At 32.5% G+C, this 27710-nt stretch overlaps 1 protein-coding gene and 1 long non-coding RNA gene across 2 annotated transcripts in view; both read right to left on the bottom strand.

Moving 5' to 3' along the window:
• Positions 1 to 15119, bottom strand: part of LOC148607295 (uncharacterized) — a 64445-nt gene extending 49326 nt beyond the window's left edge. The window contains exons 1-3 of the mRNA XM_088543515.1: positions 14959 to 15119; positions 13165 to 13434; positions 11537 to 11803 (exon numbers count right to left, since the gene is read on the bottom strand). Of these exons, the coding sequence (XP_088399641.1) occupies positions 11537 to 11803; positions 13165 to 13434; positions 14959 to 15016 (595 nt within the window). The 5' untranslated portion in view covers positions 15017 to 15119. The remainder of the gene's footprint in view (positions 1 to 11536; positions 11804 to 13164; positions 13435 to 14958) is intronic.
• An 882-nt stretch (positions 15120 to 16001) lies between these two features.
• On the bottom strand, positions 16002 to 17305 carry LOC148607294 (uncharacterized). The gene is made up of 3 exons (XR_015915545.1): positions 17204 to 17305; positions 16467 to 16560; positions 16002 to 16046 (listed from the first exon to the last, which is right to left on the bottom strand). It is a non-coding gene; the product is annotated as an uncharacterized LOC148607294 (long non-coding RNA).
• Between the last annotated feature and the right edge of the window lie 10405 nt (positions 17306 to 27710).

The following is a 27710-nucleotide window of genomic DNA, read 5'->3' as shown; positions in this document are numbered from 1 at the left end:
TACGCAGACTTTTCGTATTGACCTAGAACTCTAACAAATAGGCTTCTGGAACAGGGTTATGTGGCTAAAAGATTGAAGTCATCACTACAGAAGTTTTATGGTCGTCATCATCATGAACTCATGGATCGTTATGGTGTATCCATCTGCACCTTGAAAACTGATTTATCAACGGGTCATATTTTTCCTTTCCTCGTTTGTCTACCCAGGACTTGACTTTTTATGAGCAACTCGGCGGTTGTTTCTCGAAAAGCAGAGGACACTTACCCTACCGGTGCACCTGGTCCATGCTCCCAGTTTTTAATGGAGTCCGAGTTGCTCATTTGATTTTTTTACTTTGTATGTGTGATTTCAGTTACATTATGTTTTTGTTGTGTATGTCTGTTTTCCATGTCTGGTTTTTGTCCCTGGATTACATTCTTTTGATTACCGCTATAACCTTGGTTCGCCTGATTTCTCTTTCACACCACTGGGTCGATACCTCTGCTGGTGGATTTTTTCTCCTATGTTATCATCAACCCATTAATTCAATTTTTAAATCTAATGGTTTGAACAAGAGGAATGACAGAAAAACTGGCTCGGACGTCGCCCATTATAAAAAGGTCCGAACCTGACAGTAGATCGGACACTTTGTTGTCTTGTAAGTATGTGGTGTCCCAGATGGGAATCTTAGCACACTCACATCTGGTATGGCAAGTGCCCCGACCAATTCTACTAAAGGTACCCAATCAAACGTTCATTCTGCAGACCATCTATTCCAGTACAAAAATTCTGACTATTTTAAAATTATCAAACCATGTTCCATCACTTTAAACGATATACTTGACTACAACGATGACGAACCACATTGTACCATATCAAAATGTGGCATTAAAAATTGCAAAACATGCAACATTCTTATAACCGACCCTTACTTCTCCAAATCCCATACAAACAAAACCTTCCGTACAAGAAGTCACCATGACTTAAGTTGCAAATCAACAAACTTAACGTATGAATTAGAATGCAACTTATGTGGTTTAATATATGTCGGAGAAACGCAAGAACGATTAAATAAAAAATGTGCGGTCATCGTTCGGGAATTAACACCACCGAATTCCCGACTGTTTATCAACAATTTAACCAACAAGATCATTCAATCCTCTCCATGAAAGTTGGTATTTTAGAAAAAAAATACCATCCTACAAAAAGTTCCGTTCTAAGTAATAACTATCGTAGGGAAAGAGAGGAGTACTGGATACGCATACTAGGTACTGCAATACCTTACGGATGCATGGATATCAAAAGTATAGGAAACATTTCAAGCCAAATATAACAATAGCATAAATGTGTTGAATTTATTTGACAAAAATCCAAGACGGGAAAGGAGTCGTGGCCATCGCCACTATACGTCACCTAAGTTACATGATGTCTCCATAGATGGTCTCCTTCTTTCATACAAAAACCTCTTAGACTTCATCACATTAGAACCAAACTTTTTTCTATACCTCTCGATCTACTACACTCCCTTTACAAAAGAAGTCTTGACACTCCTGTGTCTGACCCCACCTCATCATTATACAGACTTGTTGCCATCATTTTGGATATTGGTTTCCACAGACTCTTTACACCAGTTTGTGTGAAAAGTTTAGATGAAGAAAAACGATCATTTCTTCCACTACCGTTTGTCAACAAAGGTATAGATGCAATTAATTTGGCTAACATCCTCCATCACAAAAAACGTTAACAACAAAATTCCCCCATATTTCAAAGACAAATCCATACCAATTAATTTAAAATTCTATACTTCACCCATTGCATCCAATTTTTTTTTAATTATTAAAGGTTATTGCAGAACCTCGAGATTGAGGACTTCAATGCTAAACCACCTGACTGTTCTTGCAAAAACTCTCCATTCAAATATGGTCCTTCTGGTCACGTCGTTACGGGAGATTTAACCATTATCGAAAACAATCTCTGCGTAATATCCTTTCTACAGGTCCCAAATACCGTGAACCACACACCATAAATTTGAATTATAACTTTAAAGTTCTTATGGATGCCGCTAAGGACTATGCAAGACAATGAATAAAATGAGAACAAGAAGATATTGATTCTCTGTCAGAGTGGTTAAAGGCCGTGAGGTCTTTCAAAAACCTAATTTCGGGGATTTGATACATCGCATCTATCCAAAAGAACTTGAGATTAATGATACTACAGACACTGTGAAATCAGCTGCATATCTTGACCTACACTTATCAATCGATGGAAAAGGAAAACTATTGACCAACCTTTACGACAAACGTGATGACTTTTCATTCAGAATTGTCAACATTCCTTTCATCTGTGGCAACATCCCTTCGGCACCTGCGTATGGAGTGTCACAACTCAAACGTTTTGCCAGAGCTTGCCGAAACTACACAGACGTTTCGTGTCGCGCTAGAACTCTAACAAATAGGCTTCTGGAACAGGGTTATGTTACTAAAAGATTGAAGTCATCACTACAGAAGTTTTATGGTCGTCATCATGAAATCGTGGACCGTTATGTTTTATCCATCTGCACCATGAACACTGATTTATTCAACGGGTCACAGGTTTCCTTTCTTTGTTTGTCTACCCAGGACTTGACTTTTTATGAGCAACTCGGTGTGTGTTTCTAGAAAAGCAGGGGACAGTTACCCTACCAGTGCAGCTAGTCCATGCTCCCAGTTTTTAGTGGAGTCCAAGTTGCTCATTCACTTTTGTTACTTTGTATGTATGATTTTAGTTACTTTATGTTCTTTGTTGTGTATGTCTGTTTTCCATGTGTGGTCTTTGTCCCTGGATTACATTCTTTTGATTACCGCTATAACCTTGGTTCACTTGATTACTATTAAAAACGTGTGAATCCTTGATAAGCACTTAACAATGAAAAATTGAAATACAAGATGGGATTTACACTATTGTAACATTTTTTACAACAAAAGACAATTAAGGAAAATACAAAAACGGGAGACCTATTTGTATAGTGATTCTTATATAATTATTGATTCGTTTCTTAAAGCTAACTGATTTCCTGGAATGAATTATAAAATAAATTAAGCATACTTTACATGTTCACACCATTCGAAAGAACAAACTTAAAACCATTGTTCAATTTCTTAAATTTCTAATTTATTAGTAAGTAGCTGCATTGTGTATTTTCGTTCATTTAGTGCAATGTAATAATCAAATTGGCCGCTCAAAACAATAAGCAAAGTTCAAAAAGATATTTGTTTCCTTGACTGAGTTATCCAAATAATCAATATTGACAGATAACGTTTCCACTTAGAAATGATGCAGTTGATCCAATGTAAACATGTTTTGGATAGTATTGGTTATTAAATACTTGTATTAAATTTAATTTCAATTCAAAACTCAATGTAATCTTTATCAAAATGTTATTATGAATATTTTGAAGCAGAAACGGATAACAGCACTTTTATCAAATCATGTTTTACACTATAAACTGGCTTCCCGACACAAGTACTGAATTAAGAAGCAAATTAAAAATCAAAACAATTATCATTTTATACATAAGAAACAAAGCATGGATGGCTACAATGTACTTACCTTTGTATCCTATGTCTAAATTCAAAATTATTTTACCATATTTATGATCATGACAGGAATACACATTGCGACTTATAGCTACTCCATATCGCAAATATTCTTACTTCGCCGTTAATCAGACACTGTGCAAACGAGTGCTCCGCTGCAGTGAATTCATAATTTCGTTACTAATGATTTGCATATTGAATGATATTAAAACTTTCATTTCTTATTGATTTTATGATAAGGTCGGCGGACTGAGTTTTATTTGAATACTTTGAAAAAATATTAGGATTTGCAGAAAATAAGCTATATTTAGTATATTCGAGTACATGTATCAACGTTTTAACATTTACAAACTTATTTTTATATATCAATTCGTTCCCTTTGTTTTTAAATTACGAATGTTTGTCATGTTCCCTATGTTGACCACTTAATAATACGGAATTAAGTCAGGTCTGAAAAGTTGTTATGACTACAAACACTGCGTAAACTTCATTGCTCATTCTTTGCAAAGTGTATTATATTTCTATACTGCTAAAGAAAAAGACCGATATCTTTGAGCCGCAACTGCCTTGCGAACATAAATATATATGAAAAATAGATTCATAATGTTATATATTTATCATTATTTTAATGAAAAAGACATCTTAGTTCCCAAAAATCCTGATTTTCAGTGAAATTTGGTACCCTTGGCATGTATAAATTTACTCGGTAATTACAAAAGAAGAAATATTTCACAGACACAGATAGATATTTTGCAAGAACAGTAAATAACATGCACGGAGTTTCTACTTACTTCACAAACAATTGAAAAGAATTCATTGTTTATATGTCATCACCACCAATTTGTTGGTGCGAACGGCAATAAGTCTTTTCAACGGATAACAATGCAATGTAGAAAATTACATCACACAACAAAGAACATTAAATAAATGTAGAAAACATGCGCGGAAACAAAAGCAAATGAGCAACCCATAGTCCGCTATAATTTTAGAAAATTTATAGAGCTGGTGTACCGGCATGGTAGGCGGTTCTTCCTGTCTATAAACTCCCAAAAATTTTTTAAAAGGTTAAATTCGCGTATACGACAGACAAAATGGCAAAATAGTACAACGGACACTAGAAAGGATCATTTTTTTTTTTTTTTTTGGTTTCAGTTTTGCAGCATGACAAATCATTTAACGCCCTCAGCTTTATTGACAAAAGTATATATATAAAATTCCATTTCATCGTAATTGAGCAGAAGAAACTAGAATTGTTATGAATTTAAAATCATTGTTTCAAAAGAAGAATTGTTATCAAGTTGCATTTTAAATGAAATAATATTACATTAAAACACCTTAAAAGTGTTTTAATTCGTATTTATATCATTTATACATCATCGGTATGATTAGTACACTACTCATATAAATACTATTCCCTGTAAGAATCAGGCAGTATGGGATTCATGTTAAGAAAAAGGAAATGTACACGTCGTCCCATGAAATCTTATTCATAATGTTGTCTGACATGCATAAATGGCATTATTTTGTAAGTGACATTAATTTGAGGTGTAACTTATCTGAAATTCTTTTATTCTACCATCAGAGAGTGATAATTCACTTTTCACCTTAAATTGAAGTTTCGAACTCGATTTACTACATCTACTGCGACAAAGAAATTAGACACAGACAACAAAGAACATTAAAAAAAAACTATAATTAACAAGCGCAGAAACAAAAATAACAGTACAACCTGTACTCTACTAAAATCTAGGAATATAGAGCAGGTGCACAGGCAGAGTAGAGCCTAGAAATTCTCGTAAAGGTGCCTTTAAAATTACAAATCTGATATAAAGAAGGGTCTGAAAAATTCCCAATGATGTTAGAACTGTGCAGGACTTTTACTCGTACCGCTGTGACATCTGTGGCAACACCACCTGCACAAAGTCAATCGCCCTAGACCACTCGCCTAGCTAGGATATATCAAAATATAGATTTCGCTAAGTTACATCCCTAGATTAATCCTATGAGGAGGAATGACACAGCCAGCGGAAGCTATATTTTTATATAGCATAGCTGGCGAGTGGTCTAGGGTGCTGGACTTTGTGCAGGGGGTGTTGCCATAGATATATATATATATGATAAAACCTCTTGGTGATGAATTTGGTTTCCTATTTTGATAGTTTTTGTTTCGATTACTTCTTGTTTATAGTATCTCTTTGGGTTAAGATCTTCCTACAAATTTGATTCTTATGCTGCTGCTGAGAGGTTTCTCCTTTAAACACGTTTACGGCATTTCGTAATTTCCAGTATATATGATTGTAATATTTATATTGCTCCTGCATTTAGAGTTTTCTTTACTTTTATTGTTATTTCATTATCAATAGAAGCCGACACAGTCAAGGGAAAGCAAAAGAACCGAGAATCGGGATGTAATCCAGATATAAGACAAAGAAAATAAAGAAAAAATCACACACAAAAAAAACATGCAAAAACAAAATATCACATAAAAAAAAACAACAAATGTGAATGCAGCACCCGGACTATTCTTAATACTGTGAGCTTTCAAAATCTACATATGTTGTATAAGGTTAGGATTTAAATTGACCGAAAGACTTAAGTCATGGCTTTAGGTTTTAGGCAAGTTTATATCACAGTTTTATTTTATGATCACGAAAATCATGACCAATTCGAGTTTCAAGAAAAAGGATATTGAAATGGTTGCCTTGTGTTTTAAGTTCTATTATTTTAGGAGTCTGGTCCGTCTTTTTACTGCAATTTTTGTGTTTCCATCGGGTGTTTGTTTGTTTGCTTGTTTGTTTGTTTGTTTGTGTGTTTTTGTTTGTTTTTGTTTTTGTTTTGTTTGTTTGTTTTTTTTTAAGAATCTAAGATCTCGTTTTACTTGTAATTTCCCTTACGTTAACAGTGTATCAAGCATGTGTCCGGTGCATTATGTTTCTATATATCATATTTTTAGATTCAAATTTGCATATGCATAATGAGTGTTAAAACCATATATCTACCCGATATCGCAAACCCTAAATCACACCATTAGACCTATATCGCATACACACTATTTCGCACCCCTTCAAAGACCATACTTGAAATATGGTTAAAATATATGATTTAATGAACATGACAATTCGCATGCATCACATGAGGTATCAACCCCATACTTCTTTATCACTCCATGGAGTCAGAGGTTGAAACAGCATGTGATGCAGATTTTAACATGTCATATTCAGTATATAATATATGAAGAATTGCAGAATGTTTCAATGATATAATTTGGATTTTTATGCGTTTCTTTTATCTTTACGTTTTTTTTCACTTCTATGAAGAAATCCCAATACTTTAATCAGGAGATGAAAGATCTAGAAGAAATTCGTGAAAAAAACATCGTTCTAGAAAAAAAGGGAGAAAAAGATTCAAAAAAGTTTATAGCCTATAGAATTACTGAAAATTAAAATTCTAAGAACTGATTAGAATAAACTATAATTTCTCCAAAGATCATCTTCAAGCTCGGTTTACTCTTAGAGTCTAGAAAAAAACATACGAAAGTGCTTTAAACATTTATATACTATTGTTATTTGCAATCTAAAGAACACTTATAACAAGAGAAACAAAACTTCTGTTTTTGGTGGTTTTGAAGTTTTACACGTGTATGCTTTATCAATCATGTGCATTCATTATTCATATATCATTTAGCAAAATTTGCACATTACAACATTCCAAAATACCTAAAACACCGAGGCTTAATTTCTGTTATTGCACATGGTAGAACATCTTGGCGGCCAATTTGGCTTCCTATGTTGATACTTTTGATTTTGATCACTTCAGTTACTTATTATACAAATACTCTCTGAATTATAATTTTCCTACATATTTGATTCAAGTGCTGCTGGTGGGGTACGGGGTATCAATATCAACATCTGTTATAAAAACATGGAATTACGTTGTATATTTCAACGCCAGTGCAAATACCTTTCATAGCGTTGAATTTTTTGGCGACTGTCCAACTGATTTGGTTGCGAATATTTTCATAAATTTGAGGTTTAGGTAACAACATGATATACAGTTTGAGCTTTTCTATTGCCTAATCAAACAGGTAACAATTTTCTAAAAATATTCAGATTCATACAAGGACACATATCAACTAGTTTGTTCAATTTTTTTTTTACCGTTTATAAGGAATGTTATTCTTGAACTATATAATATAAGTTATGTTCGGAAAGATCCTCTCTGAACATTTTCGGTAAAAAATATGAAATCAGGACAAACCGCCGTGAGTCATTTATCACATATTGAAATTAACAATCAGTGTTATCTTTTTATTTTAGGGACAAGTTTTCACAATACATTAGTGTTATACGTCTAGTCAAAATCCGACCTATTTTGATGCTCAACATCATTTTAATAATACATTATCAACATAATTTGTATAATCTAATTAGTTTTGATCGCAAGGCAAGCGTAATTAATTAAGTTAAAAACGTGTAATAATACATCAAACATTGGATTATAGCTAAGCCATGTAATATAGACCAGTTTTTAGCTGATAACACACACAGAAAGGACTAATCCCTTTATATTTCTTTACATTTTATTCGTGTCTTTTCTAAACCGTTTCTCGTTTAAGTTTAATCCGTCTGTCACATGAAAGTTTCTTACATAGCATTAGTAACAAAGACCGTACGTGAATATTTATATTACAGTATATTTATGGGATATGCTTTTTTTCGATTTCAGTACATTGCAGTAATTTATCAATGTCGCTTTTTTTTGTAACATTAGACAAAAAGACCGTGCATGGATATTGATATCCTTATATATTTAATAGGCGAATTTTTTTTGTTTCCAATTTCAATACATTAAAAGAATTTTTCAATGACAAAATTCAATACTAAAACAATTAAAGTGTCTGTCTCTTAAGTGTGAGTACCTGTAGGAATCAAACAGTACGTGAAACATGGTAAAAAAACATCAATTTAATAGTGTAATTTGACTATTTGCGCCATCAGAATCAAGAAGAACAGACAAGATTTTCCAGATCTGGATCGACCATTGAGTTACAAATGCATTCAAATGCACTGTAAATGAACATTTCAAGGGCAGATAAATCAGTCTAAATCCTAATTTTTCTATGATTCTATTGGAAAATTTCTGGGCAAATCCAATGCTGCAGATGGTCTTTTTAAATAGAGAAAGCATCATAAAGTGAAATTATATTGTAGATCGGTAGCGATTAGACATGCATGATTCTGTTTTGTTTTTTTTGTTTTTTTTTTTTCATTTTGCCTGATTCTTACAAACGCTTACACTTAAAAAGCAAGTTTCATAAATGATAAGGATAAAGGATGGTTATTTAAAACCATTTTTTATTTAAGGTGTTTATTATCACAGAAAACCTTTTCAGCCTTATTCACTAAAGCATTTCAATAATACAAGTGGATTAGAGATATACCTTGTTTACACTTTATTATCTTGCAAGAAGATAGACAAGAATGAAACTAAAGATATTTATATAACCAAATCATTCACAGATTTTACTAAAATGGCAAGAGTATTACAAATCTCCAATTTTATCAATATCATCTCCTGAAACAAAATTTGAACTAAAAAAAATAAAAGAAAAAACTGATAGAATCTAAATGCAATTCGATCAGGGTTATTGGAAAATATCCCAACTGCAAAGAGGCAACAAAATAGCATATTTGAACAGATTTTATAAATAAGCTCAGACATAACGAATACTGAATTGCGAAACGAGATAGTTTGCGATATTGTGGTATAAGATGTTTTCGTGCAGAATCGTTTTAGCCAATTATTATGGCAGAAAATGAAACATAATGAAACAATGTAATTGTAAAAGGTTTTCAGCATAAATATATGATTGATTGATTGATTGATTGTTGGAGTTTAACGCCCGAGCAGCAATATTGCAGCTCTATTAAGGCGATGGACATGAGAAGAATGACAAAATGAACATAAATAATTATGCAATGAAACAAGGGATGGGACACAAGGATAATAGGGTCGACAAGTTTTGATTGCCACTAGAAAAAAGGGGGATGTGTAGGGTCGGGCAATTTTGAACCAAGAAATTTGGTTCCGAACGAAAATGAAATTTCTATTCGTTTGTATGGTAGAGTTGTCAAATTCAAGAATTCAAAAATCCACGAACTGTGTCGAATCCATTTATCTGATCTTAAGGGACCATCTAGATTGACTTGAATGCACTAGAATACTCCATCTCCCAACACGGTGCACCACTATGGTTTGCGGTCAGGTTTTACGTATTATAGCCTGACAACCCCAGCATGTGACATGCCAGGGGTACACCATTCCACCACCTGGGGCACACATCCAAGTTACTCTGTAGGCAGAGGGCCTAGCCCCCGGCTAGGTTCCTGAGCATAATTTAGTCGCCTTTTACGACAATATTAGCGCTGCTGCAGGCCTATTCTTTTGCCACCCGGACCTGCACGGGGCAGCATAAATATATAAAACTCTACAAATACAAGAAAATGTTCTTTCGATTATAAAATCTTTATCATTTATTTTCGAAATAAGCGTTCCTTTTTTGTAAAAGGCATATGCTTGCTTAAAATGTTTTAGAATTTATAATGTCTTCTGAAGGGTATTTGCATTTTAAATAGTTTTCATGAAATTACATTATTGTTGTCCTACACTATCTCAACAGTTACTGCCTAGTGAAAACAGCTTGTAACGAAACGTACAATGTTCATTACATCAACGAGAATACATATGCCAGAAATACTAGCAAGGACAGCTATACCAACAAACCCAATCGCGTAAGACGAGTTTCGGTTGTCCGAGGCAGATGTTTTCCGTCGTCTGAACGATGACAGTGTTGGTTTGGATATTGTCATCTCTTTTTCTATTTGATTTAGAACTGGTCTTAGATATTCCATTAATTCCACGCGTGTGCGATTATAAGTTACCTGTTCTGCCCAATATATAAGTCTGTGCTTGTATTCACAGGAACATGGACACAATGTTTCTTCTGGAAGACAAAACCATCTTCTTGATATTCAATATTTTTGTATAAGCTAGTGTTGTAATATTTGCATATGAAACCTTTAAGAAAATTTTCTCTTCATTTTTGAAAGCTCATTTTGTTTAAGTTAGGGAATTTTCGTGCATTTTTAGTTTTGTTTAAAAACAAAGCAATCAGCCATCTAAGTATAAATATTATTTATTTGAATAATGTAGATAATAAATTTCCCTTTCATTTCTATTGCTTAAAATATAAATTTGATAAGCGTGATAAAATTAGGAGATATTGCCAGCATAATGTGAATTTTGTTTTGTCGTCAATTTCAAGATTAAAAGGTATAGAACTTTTAATGTAATTCTTGGGGCATGTTTAGAGTAGCATATTTTTAAGTTGAGTGTTTTGCAGTAAGACGACTTACGCGTAAGTGCTTGTAAGAATCATGCAAAATGGGAAAAATCAGAAACATGCATGTCAAAACCATACCAATCTGGCAATGTACTATCACACAAGGATATTTTCTCTATTTGAAAAGACCATTATTTGATCTCTGCATCACTGGCTTGTCTCAGAAATTATTCAAATGAATGTTAGAAGAAATATGTTTTTGACAGAGTTATCTACCCTTGAAATGTTCATTTTCAGTGCATTTCAATGAAAGTATAGCTCTGTGTTCCAGCATGATATGGAAAATCGTGTCTGTTTACCTTGATTCTGATGGTGCAAATAGTCAAATTATTTTATCAAAAAGTGATTTTTATATCATGTTTCGCAAACTGCCTAATTCTTACAAAGATTGACAATTAAAGTTTTAGATGAATTAAAACAAAACAATGTTTGAAGGAGCCGGTGGGTGCGGTTTTTTTTTTTTTTTTTTTTTTTTTGTTACTGCGATAGCAAAGCAAATTACACTCACGCAAACATTTTACATTTAACGAACATTATACAATTATACAAATCTTTAAGTGTGTCATCTAAATGCACTTACTTGAATCAATGAAAACATTGAATCTGTATGATAGGGTTTTCAAGTTTGAAGTAGCGCAGCATTCGAAGATGCCATCGTTGTACCAGTATATTGGCTTTAACACTAAAGAAGAAGTTTTCTTGTTCATTATACTCGCTTGCTTTGGTAATGATTTTGCAATGTTATTATTTGACCATTTCCAAACAACGCTTGTGATTGAGTCAAGTCTCCCTGGACAATGCAAGACAATGGTGTCCCCTTCAGCTGCATATATAGCGGAACTGACATCTATACATAAATGAAAATTAAAATAAATTAAGCATAAACTGCGGTCATACCGAGAATGTGTCCGATAAATTCCAAAAATCTGTTCTATTTGTGTTACATATGTATTACGCAAACATTTATATGCATAGTTCTAAATATACATGGCCTTAAACCGGTACAATTTAGACAGCATGTATTAAATAATATGCAATTATTGCAGCTCAGTGCATGCGATTTTGTGTTTCATTGCACATTTTACAGAGATTTGGTTAGAGGCCTATGGCTGCGGTCGCTATCTCTTTAAAGTGTTCCATAAACTATGATATTACATGCACCAAGCTGACACAATTGCTTTATTATATTTCTCTGTAGTTATTTAAAAATTTTCCAGTGAGTGACTTTCTTTTCATTTTTAGAACACGCATTTAATTTGGTCGAGTCAAGTATAAAAATTTTTTTATGCATTTTTGGATGTCCCTTTTTTAAAGTCGGCAAATTTAGGTAAATATCTATTAGATATTTGAGCAATTGATATACATTTTGATGATTTTTCGGTATGGAGCACTTTCATTGTGAATGTGAACAGGTGACGTCAGCTGTGCAATTTCACTTGTAATCAAAACGTAAAGCGTGATATATCACAAAATAAGGGTATGTCTTCTTCCTTAGGTGCAAGTCTTGACGAGAATCAGGCAGTGGGTTAAAAAAAATGGTATAAACAAACCCATCATTTTGAAAGTTAAATTTGACAGTTTGCACCAAGACAAGATTTTCCATATCAAGTTGGTGCATTGAGACATAATTTCATAAAAATGCGCTGAAAGTGAACATTTCAAGGGCAGGTTACTCTGTCAAAAGTATCATGTTTCTAACATTTTTTTGAAAAAAATTCTGAGCAAATTCAGTGATGCAGAGATCAAATAATGGTCTTTTCAAAAAGATAAAGGATCCTTGTGTGATATTACATGGTCAGATTGGTTGGGTTTTAACATGCATCTTTTTTTTTATTTGTCCCGTTTCGCCTGATTCTTACAATCACCTACATTTACATCTACCCTTTCTTGTCCATGTCCTTGTACCAATAATTCTATTTTAAGAATAAAAACACATTTTTTTATGTTGGAAAATGCTTACACAGATTGTCAGATTGAATCCAAAAACTGGACTGGGTGCAACGGTAAGTTAAATTATTCATTTATAAATAATCATCGAGCAGCTTTTATGAGATACAGTTGAACTGAGGCCATATAAAGTGTATGAAATATACTTTAAAAAGATGTAGTGTCACACATTGCTCATAAGTGATGAATTCATTTTATTTATATTTTAATTTTGTTTTAACACAAAATATAGTCCACCAATTTGCATAAAGTTCTACTTACTTGTTTTCACAGAAACGTCGAATTGATATGTGACATTTTTAAAATTTGAGACAGCGTGGCAATCATAAACTCCATCATCATACCATTGAATAGGCTGGAAAACCAAATCGGGTGCTGTTTTATTGTAATCATTAACTGTTTTTGGTAATGGATAAGATGACAAATTTAAAGACCTTGACCAAATCAGGCTGTCGACCGGAAGTGTTCTAGCAGGACAACGTAAAACTAATATCTCGCCATGACATACTTCAAGACGTGTAGTTCTGGACACTAATAATAAAAAAATAAAATATATGAAAGAAGAAAACCAAGGTCTCGCAAAAGTCATATCTGAGAGATCGGGAATAACATGAACGCAATCCAGTCATCGATTATGAAATAACATAATGCAGGGAAAACCTCATATAGTTATTCCGTGAAACTAGAAACAATAGACATAAAGAGAAATCAAGGGAACTAAGGTGGTAGGGTAATCAAAAGAATGTAATACTGGGACAAAGACCAGATATGGAAAACAGACATACACAACAAGAACATAAAGTAATTAAAATCATACATACAAAGTAAAGAAGCAAATGAGCAACTCAGACTCCACTAAAAACTGGGAGCATGGACCAGGTGCATCGGTAGGGTACATAAAGTAATGTTGAATGACACTTATGCAGTTGATTCATCACATCGTTTGATTACAACTAAGGGTTAAAACAAAATTACCGAATACTGATCCTATCAATAATCAAGACAAGTTCAAAATGAATCAAGCAAAATAGGTATTACACCACCAGAGTAGAGGTTACCGCAATGGTCCTGACTTTCTACAGGCATTTTAAACGTAATTCTGGGTTACATCTAGGTTTCAAAGCCCGCTTAATCTCCATCTTCCATTGCGATGCGAATATACCAGTGTTGATAACATAGTATTTGAATATTATTGCGTCACAATCCGTAAATCAGCGGACATGTACATCGGCAAAAAGACAAATTTGCAGAAAAGCAATCCTGATTCATTGCTTTAGAAGAAACTGAGTTTTTTCAATCAAGGATTGATAAATAAGAATTTGACAAGAGGGCTTTTCAGAATTAAGGAAGGACGAAATTATAAATAAAAGCAGAAAGAACACTTTATATAAGGATATCTCCATAATAGAAATTGATACAAATTTTACATTGTTGTAATAGTTTCAGTTTCGGTTAATAAAATATTATTTTTTTTTTAGTCAGACAGGAATTCAAAAACCGGCAATCTATATAACGGCTGATATTTTTTTTTCAATTGCATGACTGGTCATCGTTCAAGAGTAATTAGTAAGAGAAGTGATACAAGTAAAACCGGCAACTAGGATGCCACGAATTGTTTTTAAAGTAATACTTAAAGTTTTTTAGCGTCCTGATAAATAAGAGAACGTACATTGCCGTACTAAAAAGTATATTCTATTTTTATTTGTTTTCATTTGAAAAGAATCACACATTTTGTTCGGCTTTGCTTGTACTTTTTTACTGCAGATCATATCTGACTACTTATAAGAACAGTCCAAATAACGAAACAATTTGTTTTTAAATAAATGCATTAGATACTACAGAATTACCGTATGTGTAGACGACGAGTGACCAAATGTTTATGTTTCGACAAAAGCAATTATATGAATTCGAGCTATTCATACTGTATGCAAAGACTTCCACTATGACCTCATTCTGGTGTAAATTTCGCGTATACAACCACATCCAATTAAAAAACTTAAATCGGCTTCCATTGAGTACATTAACTGGTCTGACGGGAAATGTTTAGTCACCTACCTGGAGGTTGCTGACATGAGAAGTAAGCCATTACCAGACAATTCATGTCATTCCACATGAAATTGGAGGAATTTCGAACTTCAAGACAACCCTCATTATTGTTCCTGTTGTTTGGTTCATTTGGAGCCCAAGATTCTTCTACTATCTCGATGTTGGTGGACGACCACACCCAACTGAATAAGAATTGTTATGAGGCATTGACGTGAGGCAACTACCTGCACAATCTTTTATTTATATACTTTAAAAATTTCTTTCTGATAAATATTAGATACAAGTCGGTGTACAAGACAGACAATATATGAATTATCTTTTGCTATGAATAACACCTCAGTAATTGTTAAGAAATGAAATGACGCGCTTAGTTCGATATATCAGTTGGTTATTCTTTGTTTGTTATGTGTTTTGTTTTGTTTTGCTTTGTTCTGTTTCGTTTTGTTTTTTGTTTTGTTTTGTTTTTTCTTGTTTTGTTTTTGTTTTTTGTTTTTCGCTTTTTTTTGTTCCTCTTGATGTTTGATTTAAACAATTTCATAAAGGTAGTCTATTGTATTATTACTTCCTTTGTCGGATGCTAACATAGATTTGCATATTACTTTGTTGTACCAATATTGTTTCTAGCCGGCGTTTCAACTGTTTTGAGATTTATTCGATATTAGCAATTCAGTTTTTTTCCCCGTGATTTGCATCATGTCTTTGATTCTATAAGAAGTGCTATCACTTTTCATCAAAACTGATATTCAGATTAATAAACATCCGATGTAGACATATGCGTGTTTAAAAGGATCGACTACTAAAATTGAATAAATAGTTCCTTCGTTTGTCTAGTTTTACTGGATTTTATTTTTTTTTTATGACATTAAAATATTACTCTATCAAAATCTAATCATGATATAAATTATATTTTTGAAATTGTTAGAACCAACGGTTAACATTACAATATTGAATTAAATCAAAACGCACAAATTTGTGAATTTTTGTTTTGTTTTTTTTTTTTTGCAATTTTCATTTCTAATAACAATGAAAACATACGATCAATATTTACCTATTTGTATCCGACAAGCTTCTCTTTCCTCCGAGCCATACAATACCAACTTGTAAAATATATTGGTTTGATTGAGTTAAGTTCCCTTTGATAACGAATTATATCTGTTCAATATTATTGTATAATATCCCTTAGTTTTTAACACAAGTGTTGCGACACATTCTAAAAAAAATCATTTAGCTCTAACCCTACCTATATCATCACTAGAAAAATATTTCCGGACAAATATCAACTGATGTATTGCGTCTTTTTGACATTTTGTTTTGAAAAAAAAACACGGGCAATGTCAATTTACACATTTTTCATATGTTGCTCAATAACTATGTTTTGTTACTTTTTATTTTATTGTATTTTTATTTATTTATTTTTATAATACTTGCTCTATATTCAGCTTGATGTAGAGTTTACAGTTTTCTAAGATTAAAACAAAGACTATGGAAACGGCAAACTAATGTTTATTTTATTATACCATTCTTTGTGTTTTTCAACAATGTAGTAAGGTATATTTGCGATGATTTAGTTCTCGGTTCAGCTAAAATTCCACCCATAGAATTGCATTCATCCTACAAAGCAAAGTTCATAACATATAAATATACGTATAAATAAAACATTTTAAACAGTAATCCAAACTTAACAAATTAACGAAGCTGACAGTCGTAATGAATACCTATAAATGAAAAACTTGGTTTTGTTAATTGAAGAAAAGTTCAATGATGGCTTTTCACTGGCGTCTATCCGATAGTTATATATATAAAAATATACGTCACTACTCTATGTATGTGTTATGTAAATATCTAGATTGCTATTTAATTAACATCGAATTCAAACGTATAAAATTAGTCGTAGGTCATCGTCGTCTATAGCACAATTCGATGTGACATCTTGAAATACAACAAATTGACTTATTCATTTATTTATATATTTTTGGCAAAATGATGGCTTACAACTTGTCGGTAAATACCAAGCGTAATGTCCCACGGTTTAACAGCACACAATCTTTGCTTAAAGAAGTCCAAGATGCCAATTATATTTGATCTTAATATGTTTTGTGTTGGTTTTTACGTTATCACATTTGTTATTATTAGTTTTGTCCCGGTTTTTTTTTGTATCAACTTCGACTCTTTACTTTAAAAATAACATTGATAAGTATCCTTCAAATGTTTCCCATGACTATGCTAATGATTTCTGCATTTTCTTTATATATACCTGGGCTTCTTGCCATGTTTTCTCTATGCTGCTTACGAAAAAACATGAACTTTCAAACAGATGCCAACCATCTTTACAAATCCGAATAGGTTTTATTTCATAGGCTGAAAGTAAATTAAAATTACCAAGACCAAAGGTTAGTGTTTTCATTAGTGTTAACTTTGTACGTATACATACACCATCACTACCGCCATCATTTTCCAAAGAAATTCCCTCGTCTCCCCACTAAAAACATTTCCGTTTCCACTAGAGTCTAAATAGCATTTACAATAAGAACATAACATAAATATAATAATAACATGACTGTTTAAATACCAGCTGACTGCATTTGGAATATATCAATGTTCCAAGTACGTCAGCTTAGTAGCAAAGAGTGTTGTATTATTAAACACTTCTTTAATCGCATATTCATTGAATTGAAACTATACAATGGTTGGCATTATACGTTAAGTTTGGTCTAAACAATAATGTAAATACTAATATTTTTGTCATACCAAGATCAACTGTGAAAATCCTTACACGTATGTCTAATAAAATAGTACACTCCGTATCAAACCAATTAACAAATACATATTTTTAATTATGGTTTACAAACAGGAAGTTTGTGTGGATCTGTTAAATCAACAGAACAGAAAACAAAAACAAAACAAAAAACGAAAACTTAACAAAAGCAAAAAACATAGATAAATTTGAAAATTTATTGTTTTTTTATCTCGATATATTTAAAAGGAATTCGGAGCAGAAAGCAAATAAAGGGAAGGTTCCCTGCACTTCCATTGCACTATAGAAACTTCCGTTTTAATTTCCACAGATAATTTTCTCGCCAATAATTTCGTACCATCTGTGTATTTTGTTTTTGGATTATGTTTTTGCAGCTTTATCATTTATTGAATTACATCAAAATATCGTTTAAAAAATGTTTTCGGAGAAGAAATTTCAATTTTCAAAAAATATCTTTTAGTTCAAAACAAATATTGATGTAAAAATATTCTTAATCCTTTTTAATTTACTTCCATGGACTTCATAAGGGTTTAATTAGATTGAATAATGAATATATATATATTGACACTTGGTCAAATGTACCTATCCACTACTTTGAAAATGTAATGGCTCATTTAAATCCATCAGAACTCCTGTAGCATTCTTTATAAACATAAAAAAAGTGATTTATTCATATGACATTTCCCTTTTAATTTCCATAATATCAATTAAACTTCGTATGTTTTATTCAGAAACAGTTACGGAAATATTTTGTTTTCTAAGACAAATAAAAAAAATCACTTTTACCACCATGCAAAAGGAAGCGGAAAAACAACAATAGGGTCAAAACCCTCTGTTGAACGACTTGTTTGTGAATTTGATAATGACAATATGAACGTGGCCATGATGGACAACGGGCGTTAGTTTTTAGCAAACAATAATATAACGATTATTCTTTCCTGTAGACATATTGGAAACATTTAAAATAACTTCCTGTTTGTACAGTAACTGACACTTTTTTTTTAAAAAAAAAAAACGTTTCAACCAGTCATATTGGAAAACATTAAATCAAAGTTTTTTGGTTTAATCATATTTCATCCATTGATTTTTCAGTAAAACATATTTGTTATATCTTACCTAATAAATTCTGAAGAATCCAAATAATGCTGAGAAATATACACAAATGAATCTCCATTATACTGTCTGTCTATATGCGCATCTGTGACAATCCCTCCTAACACGAAGTCTGAATTGGTACAGATGAAGGTCCATGTCATTCCAAAGATAAAAACGTGGATGTTAATTATTTAAATTAACATGGTGATTCAGAAAATACTAATGCCGTTTTTATATATACCGAAAATATTTATGAAATATCACTAGCCGTTTATTTTTTATGATCTGCTGATTGGATTGGACGCTTGTGTCACGTAAAAAAACACATCAGCCTGTGCAAAAAAAAAATATTGCTACAACATTGGCTTGATTATCCGATACCACAAACAAGAGAATTTCATTTCAAATAATGTAGTTTTAAAGGTTAAATACCTAATATACATTTTAAATAAAATTTCTCAATGTTTGATGTAGTCTTTATTCGGTGTATGTACATGAAGTGCTAGAACATAGAACTTTTTTTTAAAGTATGGCATTTGTAAAAGACTTTGTTTAAAGATACAAAAACATATTCAATATACTAATGTAGCTTGGTTTGATCCTATTCTTGCAAGCGAGCACAACAAAATTGAAATATGCCAATTGTCAAAAACCATTTATATGATGTCTTATGAATGGAAACATACTGTTTTATTTGTAGACGGAAATGCATAGGGTAAACTTCATCATTTTCATTCACCCTAAGTATTTTCCTCTACAAATCAGATATGAACCTAGAAAAAAACTGAAATTGCTATATCGGTCAACACATGTATCGTAAAAGTGTAAATTCGTGTATTTTGGGGTTACATTGTATAGATATGAGTTTCATATTCAAAGATGCAATGAATCATGCTATTTATCCGTTTTAATCTTGACATGTAGAACTATCATTTCATGATCGCCCACATTCACCAGCTTTATCTTTCATCATCAAAACTTTCATTATACAAAACGTTGTACGTTGCATTTTGTTCCATCGTGGAAATGAAGATTAAAAATATTTTAACAATATTTGGTGAGCTAAATAGGAAAAGCAAGGTGAAGGAGGGATTTATTGTATTTATTATTTATGAATTTTTAAAATGCATGAAACAGATAGGCGATGTGGCATTAAGCAATTAAGACCAAAACATCATATACAATAGCACACATAAGGAGCTTGGCTTATTTCATTCCTTTAAACCCTAAATGCGATTAAGCTTTGAAAGTAACTTTAAAGCCGACAATTATTTTACATTTAAGATTCATCATCAACTTTCGACTGAAATTGGCTATTGAAGTCAAAATTAGGTCATATAAAACATTGATATCATAAAAGCAGGGAAAACTGCAACTATAAACATCTTTATATACAGGCCCATACCATTTGTACCCATTTAAAACAAATGTTATGATGTTTGTTCGGGTTTTGAAGAAGGAGTTAGAATTTTAATTTAGGAGGGAATACCTTTCTCGAGTGCGTAACTCCGGTCGCCATTTGTTATACCAACAGTTGATCAAATAAAAACGTTGATATCACAACAGAATAGGAGGCAACAGTTTAAAATTTCTTATATACACCCTTACACTATTTTATTTCAATTTAAAATAAATTTTATGACGATCGTTCCGGTTTTGAAGGAGTTTGAATTTTAAACTATAGGGGAAAACTGTCCTGGAGGGAGTGACTGCGGCTGCCATTTTTTTTAAAAATCAGAAATAGTTAAAAAAAAAAACAAAAAAACGTTGAATTCACGAAGGACGATGGAGCTACGGCTATAACACTCCATATAAACACCCTCAGACTAGTTTTCCTCAGTTTGAAAAAAAAATATGATGATAGTTCGGGTTTTAAAGAAAGGAGTTTGAATTTTAAAGAAGGCGGGGCTACGCAGTCAAAAGTCAAAACCTCGGCCAATTAAAACTTTGATATCACAAATACATGGAGAACTAAAACTATAAAACTCCTTATATATACCCTCATACCATTTCTGATCAATTTAAAGCAAATTTTACGACGAAAGCGCAAATACAGGAAAATATTGTGACAAAACAACCGAAGGGACACCAAATGACGTATGCAGAACACAATGAACAATCAATTAAGGACAGTAATGCCTACACTAAAAACAGGTTGGTTCATGGAACGTCATAACGATAAGAAAGAAGAGTCAAATAACCTTAAATTGAATTTAGTTATTAGAGAATCAACCTTTTATCTTATAGATATATTAATTCAATACCATAGGGACTTTTTCGTTGATTTGTCGCTGTTGTTCTGTCGTCACAACATAAGTGCAATTTTCTTTTTAAAATTTATAGTAGTGAACAAAATATTTCACATTCAGTTCTTTATTTTGAAATATTGTGTTAATTAAAGTACAACCGGCTACGCGTGTTATTTTAACCGTATTTTCTTGCAGACTGAATAAAAATACCCGTTTCATAAAGGTTTCAACTTTCGGGCAATATTTACTATTGTTTTTGATTATAATTTGCACTGAAACTTTTCTCTCTTTTCTGTATAATATGTTTTGAATCAACATAAAAATAAACTGAAAGTAAAGACGAAACAATACATGCAGTGGCCAAAAATTGCTGATTTTTGACTGCCGCCAAAATGTGGCGGGGTTAAAATACTTTGGTGTGCCAACATCCATCCCCTTTGCTACTGTGTAAAAAAATACGCACATAAACAAATCTAAAAGTCAATTCAAAAAGGTCCGAGTCTGTTGTTAAACAGAAATAAAGAACTGATTATACGTTTCACAAATGCACAGACAAAGGTCTACTAGCAGCTAACTGGCTTACCAGCTCCAGAACAGTGTGACAGATTCATCGAATTTCAATGAGCAGTTTCTCAGCTGCAGATGAAAACTGGGGACAGATGGTTCTTAATTTTAAGAGTATGAAGTTTGACTTAACTATTTTGCATAAATATTATTAGATATTTGAAATGGTAGCTATCTTGCAAGAGTAAGGAACTTTTCATTGTTCAAGAACAGTTTAAACTTACACAATGGTATGCCATCACCTTATATTTATACAATATCAATTCAAATTCTTTCCATGCAGGGTTGAGAAACACGGTACTGATTTTTGCTCATTTAATTAATTCGTTCATGTTTTATTTTGGTTTGTTAGATTATGTTTTTAGCTTTATATGTTTAGCTTGTGTTTTAAGTTTGCATTTTTTCCTCGTATTGTTTTTGTATATATGTTAAAAAAAAAATCATATTATAATGCCAATTTCGATAATTAGGTCTCACTAACCAGTTCTAACGTTTCCATTACTTTACATGTTAAAAAAGTAATTTTCAAAGTCTCACTGTGAATTCCCAGGACAAATGACATCTTAAAGTTGCATATCGTTGCGAAGCTTGGAAAATAAGGCTTCCAAAATCATTATGCTAATGGTACGATGATAGTAGAAATTCTTCACAAAATTTACTTGAATAAATAATACTGAAAATCCACATTTTTACCTGTTCTGTTAACTGACAGAATGGAGGCAAATTACTCACACATGTAAACAATATTCATACACTTTTGTAGTTAATTACATATATGATTTTAAAGTACACATTCTCAGCTTCATTTTGACTACTTTTAATTATAATACACACAAATAATGCACTTACAATGCATGTGTCTAGGTTCAGTGTGTTTTTGGTACTACATAGGGGGGTGGCCATTGGACCCGGAAGTGGTTAGTGAGACCTTATGCTGTACATGTGTTTCAAGGAGTAACCTTTAATCATTTAATAGTTCCTTTCACATTGTAATCAAAATCTGTATTGCTTTGTCAATGATTTGCATTTTTCAGAACCTACTCAGTCGTCAAATTTTGTCAAATTTAAAACAGACCTCATAAACATATGATAAGGAAGACAATTTTATATTCACACTGCTCAAATCAAAGACGATTTAGGATTTTTAACAATTGTTTTTTTCTTGTAATGAATATTGATATGAACAATGAGACTGCTGTTTGGCCAGATGTAAAAAAAAAACTACATTATACCTAACAATTCAATATGATGAATTAAATCTTGGAACAGTATCACACTACTGTTATCTTGGTGTACTTATGAAGTGTAATGGCAATTTTAAGGAGGTAGACCTAGGGTAAGGGACACAACCCATACGAATCATCGAAATGTTTGTTTTAAGCATTTTACATCAATGTCGTGTAAGCATCAAAGTAACTTAGATTAATTTCATTCTGTGTCAAATGAAAGCTTGATAGCCTTTGGTGAAATTAAATATAATACAAACATATCACTGACTTCATGAGTACCATGTATGTCCCTTACCATAGGACTGCCCCCTTAATGTAGCCATATATACCTTGATGGAAAAAGCTAGGAAGGCTTATTTCAAACTAAAAATGACAGCTGGGCTAAATAACTCATGCAAACCACTAGAAAAATAGTTGATACTCTAATTACGTCTATAATCACTTATTGTAGTAAAATTTTGGGAATACATGCACTTTTTCTAGTTTTAGAAATGCATGCAGGGCAGAACTGGGATGAATTCGAATGAAAAATAAATAATTTCTTGCGTTAAATATTTGAAACATATATTAAGTTTAGAAGGATCTTTTGTTAAGGATATATTCCAAAATGCCTTGGCGTTTCTGAAATTAAAGTAGTTTTACAAAATCGTGGATTTCCCAATCTCAGTCAAAACATGTATGGAATAAAATTTGATTGACAACAATTGATATTAGGAATAAAAGATTATTGGATTCAACACCAAAATGAAAAAATAAATATCTCTTCAAAATAAGATTCATTACAGAATCGTTCATGTAGATGGTTAGAGACCATCTTTTATTGATACCCTTACAATTTTTAAGGATTGACCAATCACTTGCTAAGACTTGTCTTTAGGTCTATGTACTCATAATTCAATGATAGAATCTTAACATAGAAAAAGTAGATAGAAAATGGCAAATCTACAAATACACTGTAAACGCTATCAATCAAAACTTTTAACTCTACTCGAAAAAAATATTTACTATAAAATAAAAAAAAAAAACAACAATTCCAACTTAACTGTAGAAATCATGTTAGATGATATGTCAGTACCTTGCTTAATACTTAATTCGTTATGTATCTTAGAATGTTTCAAAATGAGAATTAGTTAGAAACTAATTTATCCAACTTATGCAGGAGTAATCAAGGGAACCAAGATTCCAGTGGAAATCAAAGGAATGTAATCCAGGAACATAGACCAGGCATACACAACAAACAACATAAAATAACCCATAAGAAAAGAAAAATACAAAGTAACAAAAGTAAATGAACATTTCGGACTCCACTAAAAACTGAGAGCATGGATCAGGTGCACCGATAGGGTAAGCGTCCTTTGCTTTTCTAGAAACACCCGACGAGTTGTTCAAAAAGAGTCAAGTCCATGGTTGACGAGAGAGGAAAGGAAAACTATGGTACTTTGAACATATCAGTTTTCAGTTTTCAAACGATGAATAATAGAAAATGTCATCAGTATATCAACTTTTTTTTATTTCGTGTTGCTCATTGAGAACTAACTTTCTTACACCTTTTGATCAAGTCATTGTTCTATTTAGGTACTTCGCCACCGACAGTATCTTCTGACGAGCTTTAGCAAAATAACAAATGTAATGTCAGCAAAAAAGTATATTGAATCGTACCAACAGAATATTTTTACTCACTCTTTGGAGATTTAATCCTGCAATATAAGTCAATGTAAGAATCGAAAAACTTAAAACAATTTTTAACAAATGCTACATGTAATATGAAAATAGATATCTGTCACACATACACGCAATAGTTCTGCGATTGGCTGATGAAGTGATACAGTAAAATGAGGGAAGGGTTGTTTCTGATACTTATTCTGGAAACCTGTCTAAAGCGAACTCCATTTAGACTTAACATTGGTTCGATAGAGTCGGATGTTTGGTTGACCAAGGTTCAAAATACACTTAACATTTAGACATGCTTTCGGATTTTGCAGGGTTATTGGACAGATTTCCCAGTATATGGATCATTTCAGATTCATTAATTATATGTTGTTCGTTTTAATGTAGCAACAATTCTATAGACACTGCCTGATTTGTCCATGGAACTGCACTATCTAATTGAATTTCTCTTTTGTTGTATTCATATGTATACTGCGCATTTTCTATGCTTCAACAATTTAAAAAGATGATTCCCTACAACCTACACGGAAGTTGTTTCCGGATTTGCTTAATAACATAATAAAAATCAACAAAATCCATTATAAAATTAATGTGATTTTGACCCAAGAGAAATATGCATTAATTGAATATTGGTTTAAAAGTGTTAATACAGTTAAAAATGGAAAACAATAACATTAATGGTTTCGACTTCTCAACCTTTATATTCAAACATTGTGATGATAATGCTAAAGCCTTACAGTAGTTAAACAATGTATGTAGGTAAGACATAACTAGCGTATAGCGAGTAATTTTCGCAGGTGCGAATTTCGGGATTTGCTCTGTAAATAGGGTGTCAAATATTTGCGAATTTTATTTATCGCTTCTTCAGATCTAATGGAATGAAACTTATATGTAAAATATCTACATTTAAACTTGACGAGTTACGTTTGGATTCTGGTCCTTATAAAAATATTCCGAAGAATATTTCGATTTTGCTACTGCTGCAATATGAACTCATTGGAAGACGAACATCATTGTTATGGAGTATCCAGCACACAGATGGTTTGCCTCGTTACTATTGTTCTTGGCCTAGCATACACAAACTTAAAACAATATTGCCGCTCAGCACCAAGGGTTGACTATAAACAGGTGTCAGTTCTACAAAGCTGCTTAGAATGAAGATGTGAACTGTCGGATGATTAGTATACCATACGTTTAAATATACTGATATACATATGTTTCTTATACATTTTATAAAATACAAATGTATTCACCCGCTTTTTTTTTCTTATACATGTAGCACTATGTTCATTATGCAAATTAGTTATTCAGTGTGATTACTTTTGATTAACAGTGAATGGAATGTTCAAGTATATCTAGTATACTTGATCATTAAGACACTTTGCCGTAAGGTATAAATATAACATTTTTTTTTATTTATACAGAAGAGCGGTTCTGGTTCTCCAGTCTTTTATACTCCAAGACAAGTATTGTATTGGGAATTCTGTATAAACTTTAAAAAGGATGTGCATTTTTACAGTTCGAAACCGTTCTTTCAATTCCTCACATTTTATTGTAAGGGTTTGGTAACAATAGATGTGTCCCATTTTGACATAATAAAATATCAATCAAGGGAACCAAGATTCTAGCAGAAATCAACAGAATGTAATCAAGACCAAGGGAACCAAGACCAGACATGGAAAACAGACAAACACAACAAAGAACATAAGTAACTAAAATAATACATACAAAGTAAAAAAGGTTAATTACAACTCGGACTCCACCAAAAATGGGAGCATGGACCAGGTGCGCCGGCTTAATAAACGTCCTCCGAGTAGCTCATAAAAATTCAAGTCCGGTTTACACGAAAGAGGAAAGGAAAATTATGACACGTTGAACAAATCAGGTTTCATGGTAATGATGGATACAATGTACACCGTAACGATCCACGAGTTCTTGATGAAAACTTTTTAATTGGAAACCGTAATTCAGATTTCTAATTAAGATAGTTAATACGTTTAATGCAAATACTCAGGAAATTAATTTTATTCAGTACAAACGAGGAAATGCACAGACTTTCCTATGCACTCAATTTCAAATATTGTCTACAGAGAATTTAATAATAAGATTTAAAGTATAAACGCAAATGTAATCTACATCGTGTCATAATATGCAAGAGTAATCAAGGGAACCAAGGTTATAGCGGTAAAAAGGTATATCTATCATAACTGCGAAATCTTGACCAAACTTTACGACAAACGTGGTGGTTTTCATTCTGAAAACTATTGACCAAACTTTACGTCAAACGTGATGACTTTTCATCCAAAATTGTCAACTTTCCTTTCATCTGTGGCAACATCCCTTCAACACCTGGTATGGAGTGTTCATATCACAACTCATACGTTATGCCAGAATTGCCGAAACTACGCAGACTTTTTGTATCGCGCTAGAACTCTAACAAATAGGCTTCTAGAACAGGGGTACTAGCTACAAAATAGAAGTCATCACTACAGAAGTTTTATGGTCGTCATCAGGAACTCGTGGATCGTTACGGTGTATCCATCAGCACCATGAAAACTCATTTATTCAACGGGTCATAGTTTTCCTTTCCTCGTTTGTCTACCCCGGACTTGACTTTTTATGAGCAACTCGGCGGGTGTGTCTAGAAAAACAGAGAACGCTTACCCTACCGGTGCACCTGGTCCATGCTCCCAGTTTTTTAGTGGAGTCCGAGTTGCACATTTGCTTTTGTTACTTTGTATTTATGATTTTAGTTACTTTATGTTCTTTGTTGTGTATGTCTGTTTTCCATGTCGGGTCTTTGTCCCTGGATTACATTCTTTTGATTACCGCTATAACCTTGGTTCCCTTAATTACTCTTCAACACTACATTAAATATTGATGAACAACATATTCTCGGATATCAATTTTGCGGTTTCAAAAAATTATCAGCTCTATTTAGACTTAAAATTCAATTTTACGGGTTCTCTGTCCACAACGAAAATAGTATAAATTAGCACACCGCACATACTAGTACGTTCCTTTATAGGTTACAGACCACCAATTCAACCAATGAGCATTCGGAACGTACGCAAAAATAGTCCTACGCAAAAATTACCCCTGTTCCTCATAGTGCTGTGAAAAAAGTTCTCATCTTATTTAAAAAATTGAAACAGTTTCTGGAAGGAAAAACATTTCTGTACATTTTATAGGTGCATTTTG

The sequence above is a fragment of the Perna viridis genome, chromosome 9 (genome assembly GCF_037379345.1).
Source record: "Perna viridis isolate PV_CMFRI_1.1 ecotype Kerala chromosome 9, ASM3737934v1, whole genome shotgun sequence".
In the NCBI taxonomy this organism is placed as follows: Eukaryota; Metazoa; Mollusca; class Bivalvia; order Mytilida; family Mytilidae; genus Perna; species Perna viridis.
This window is presented reverse-complemented; position numbering and strand designations above follow the sequence as displayed.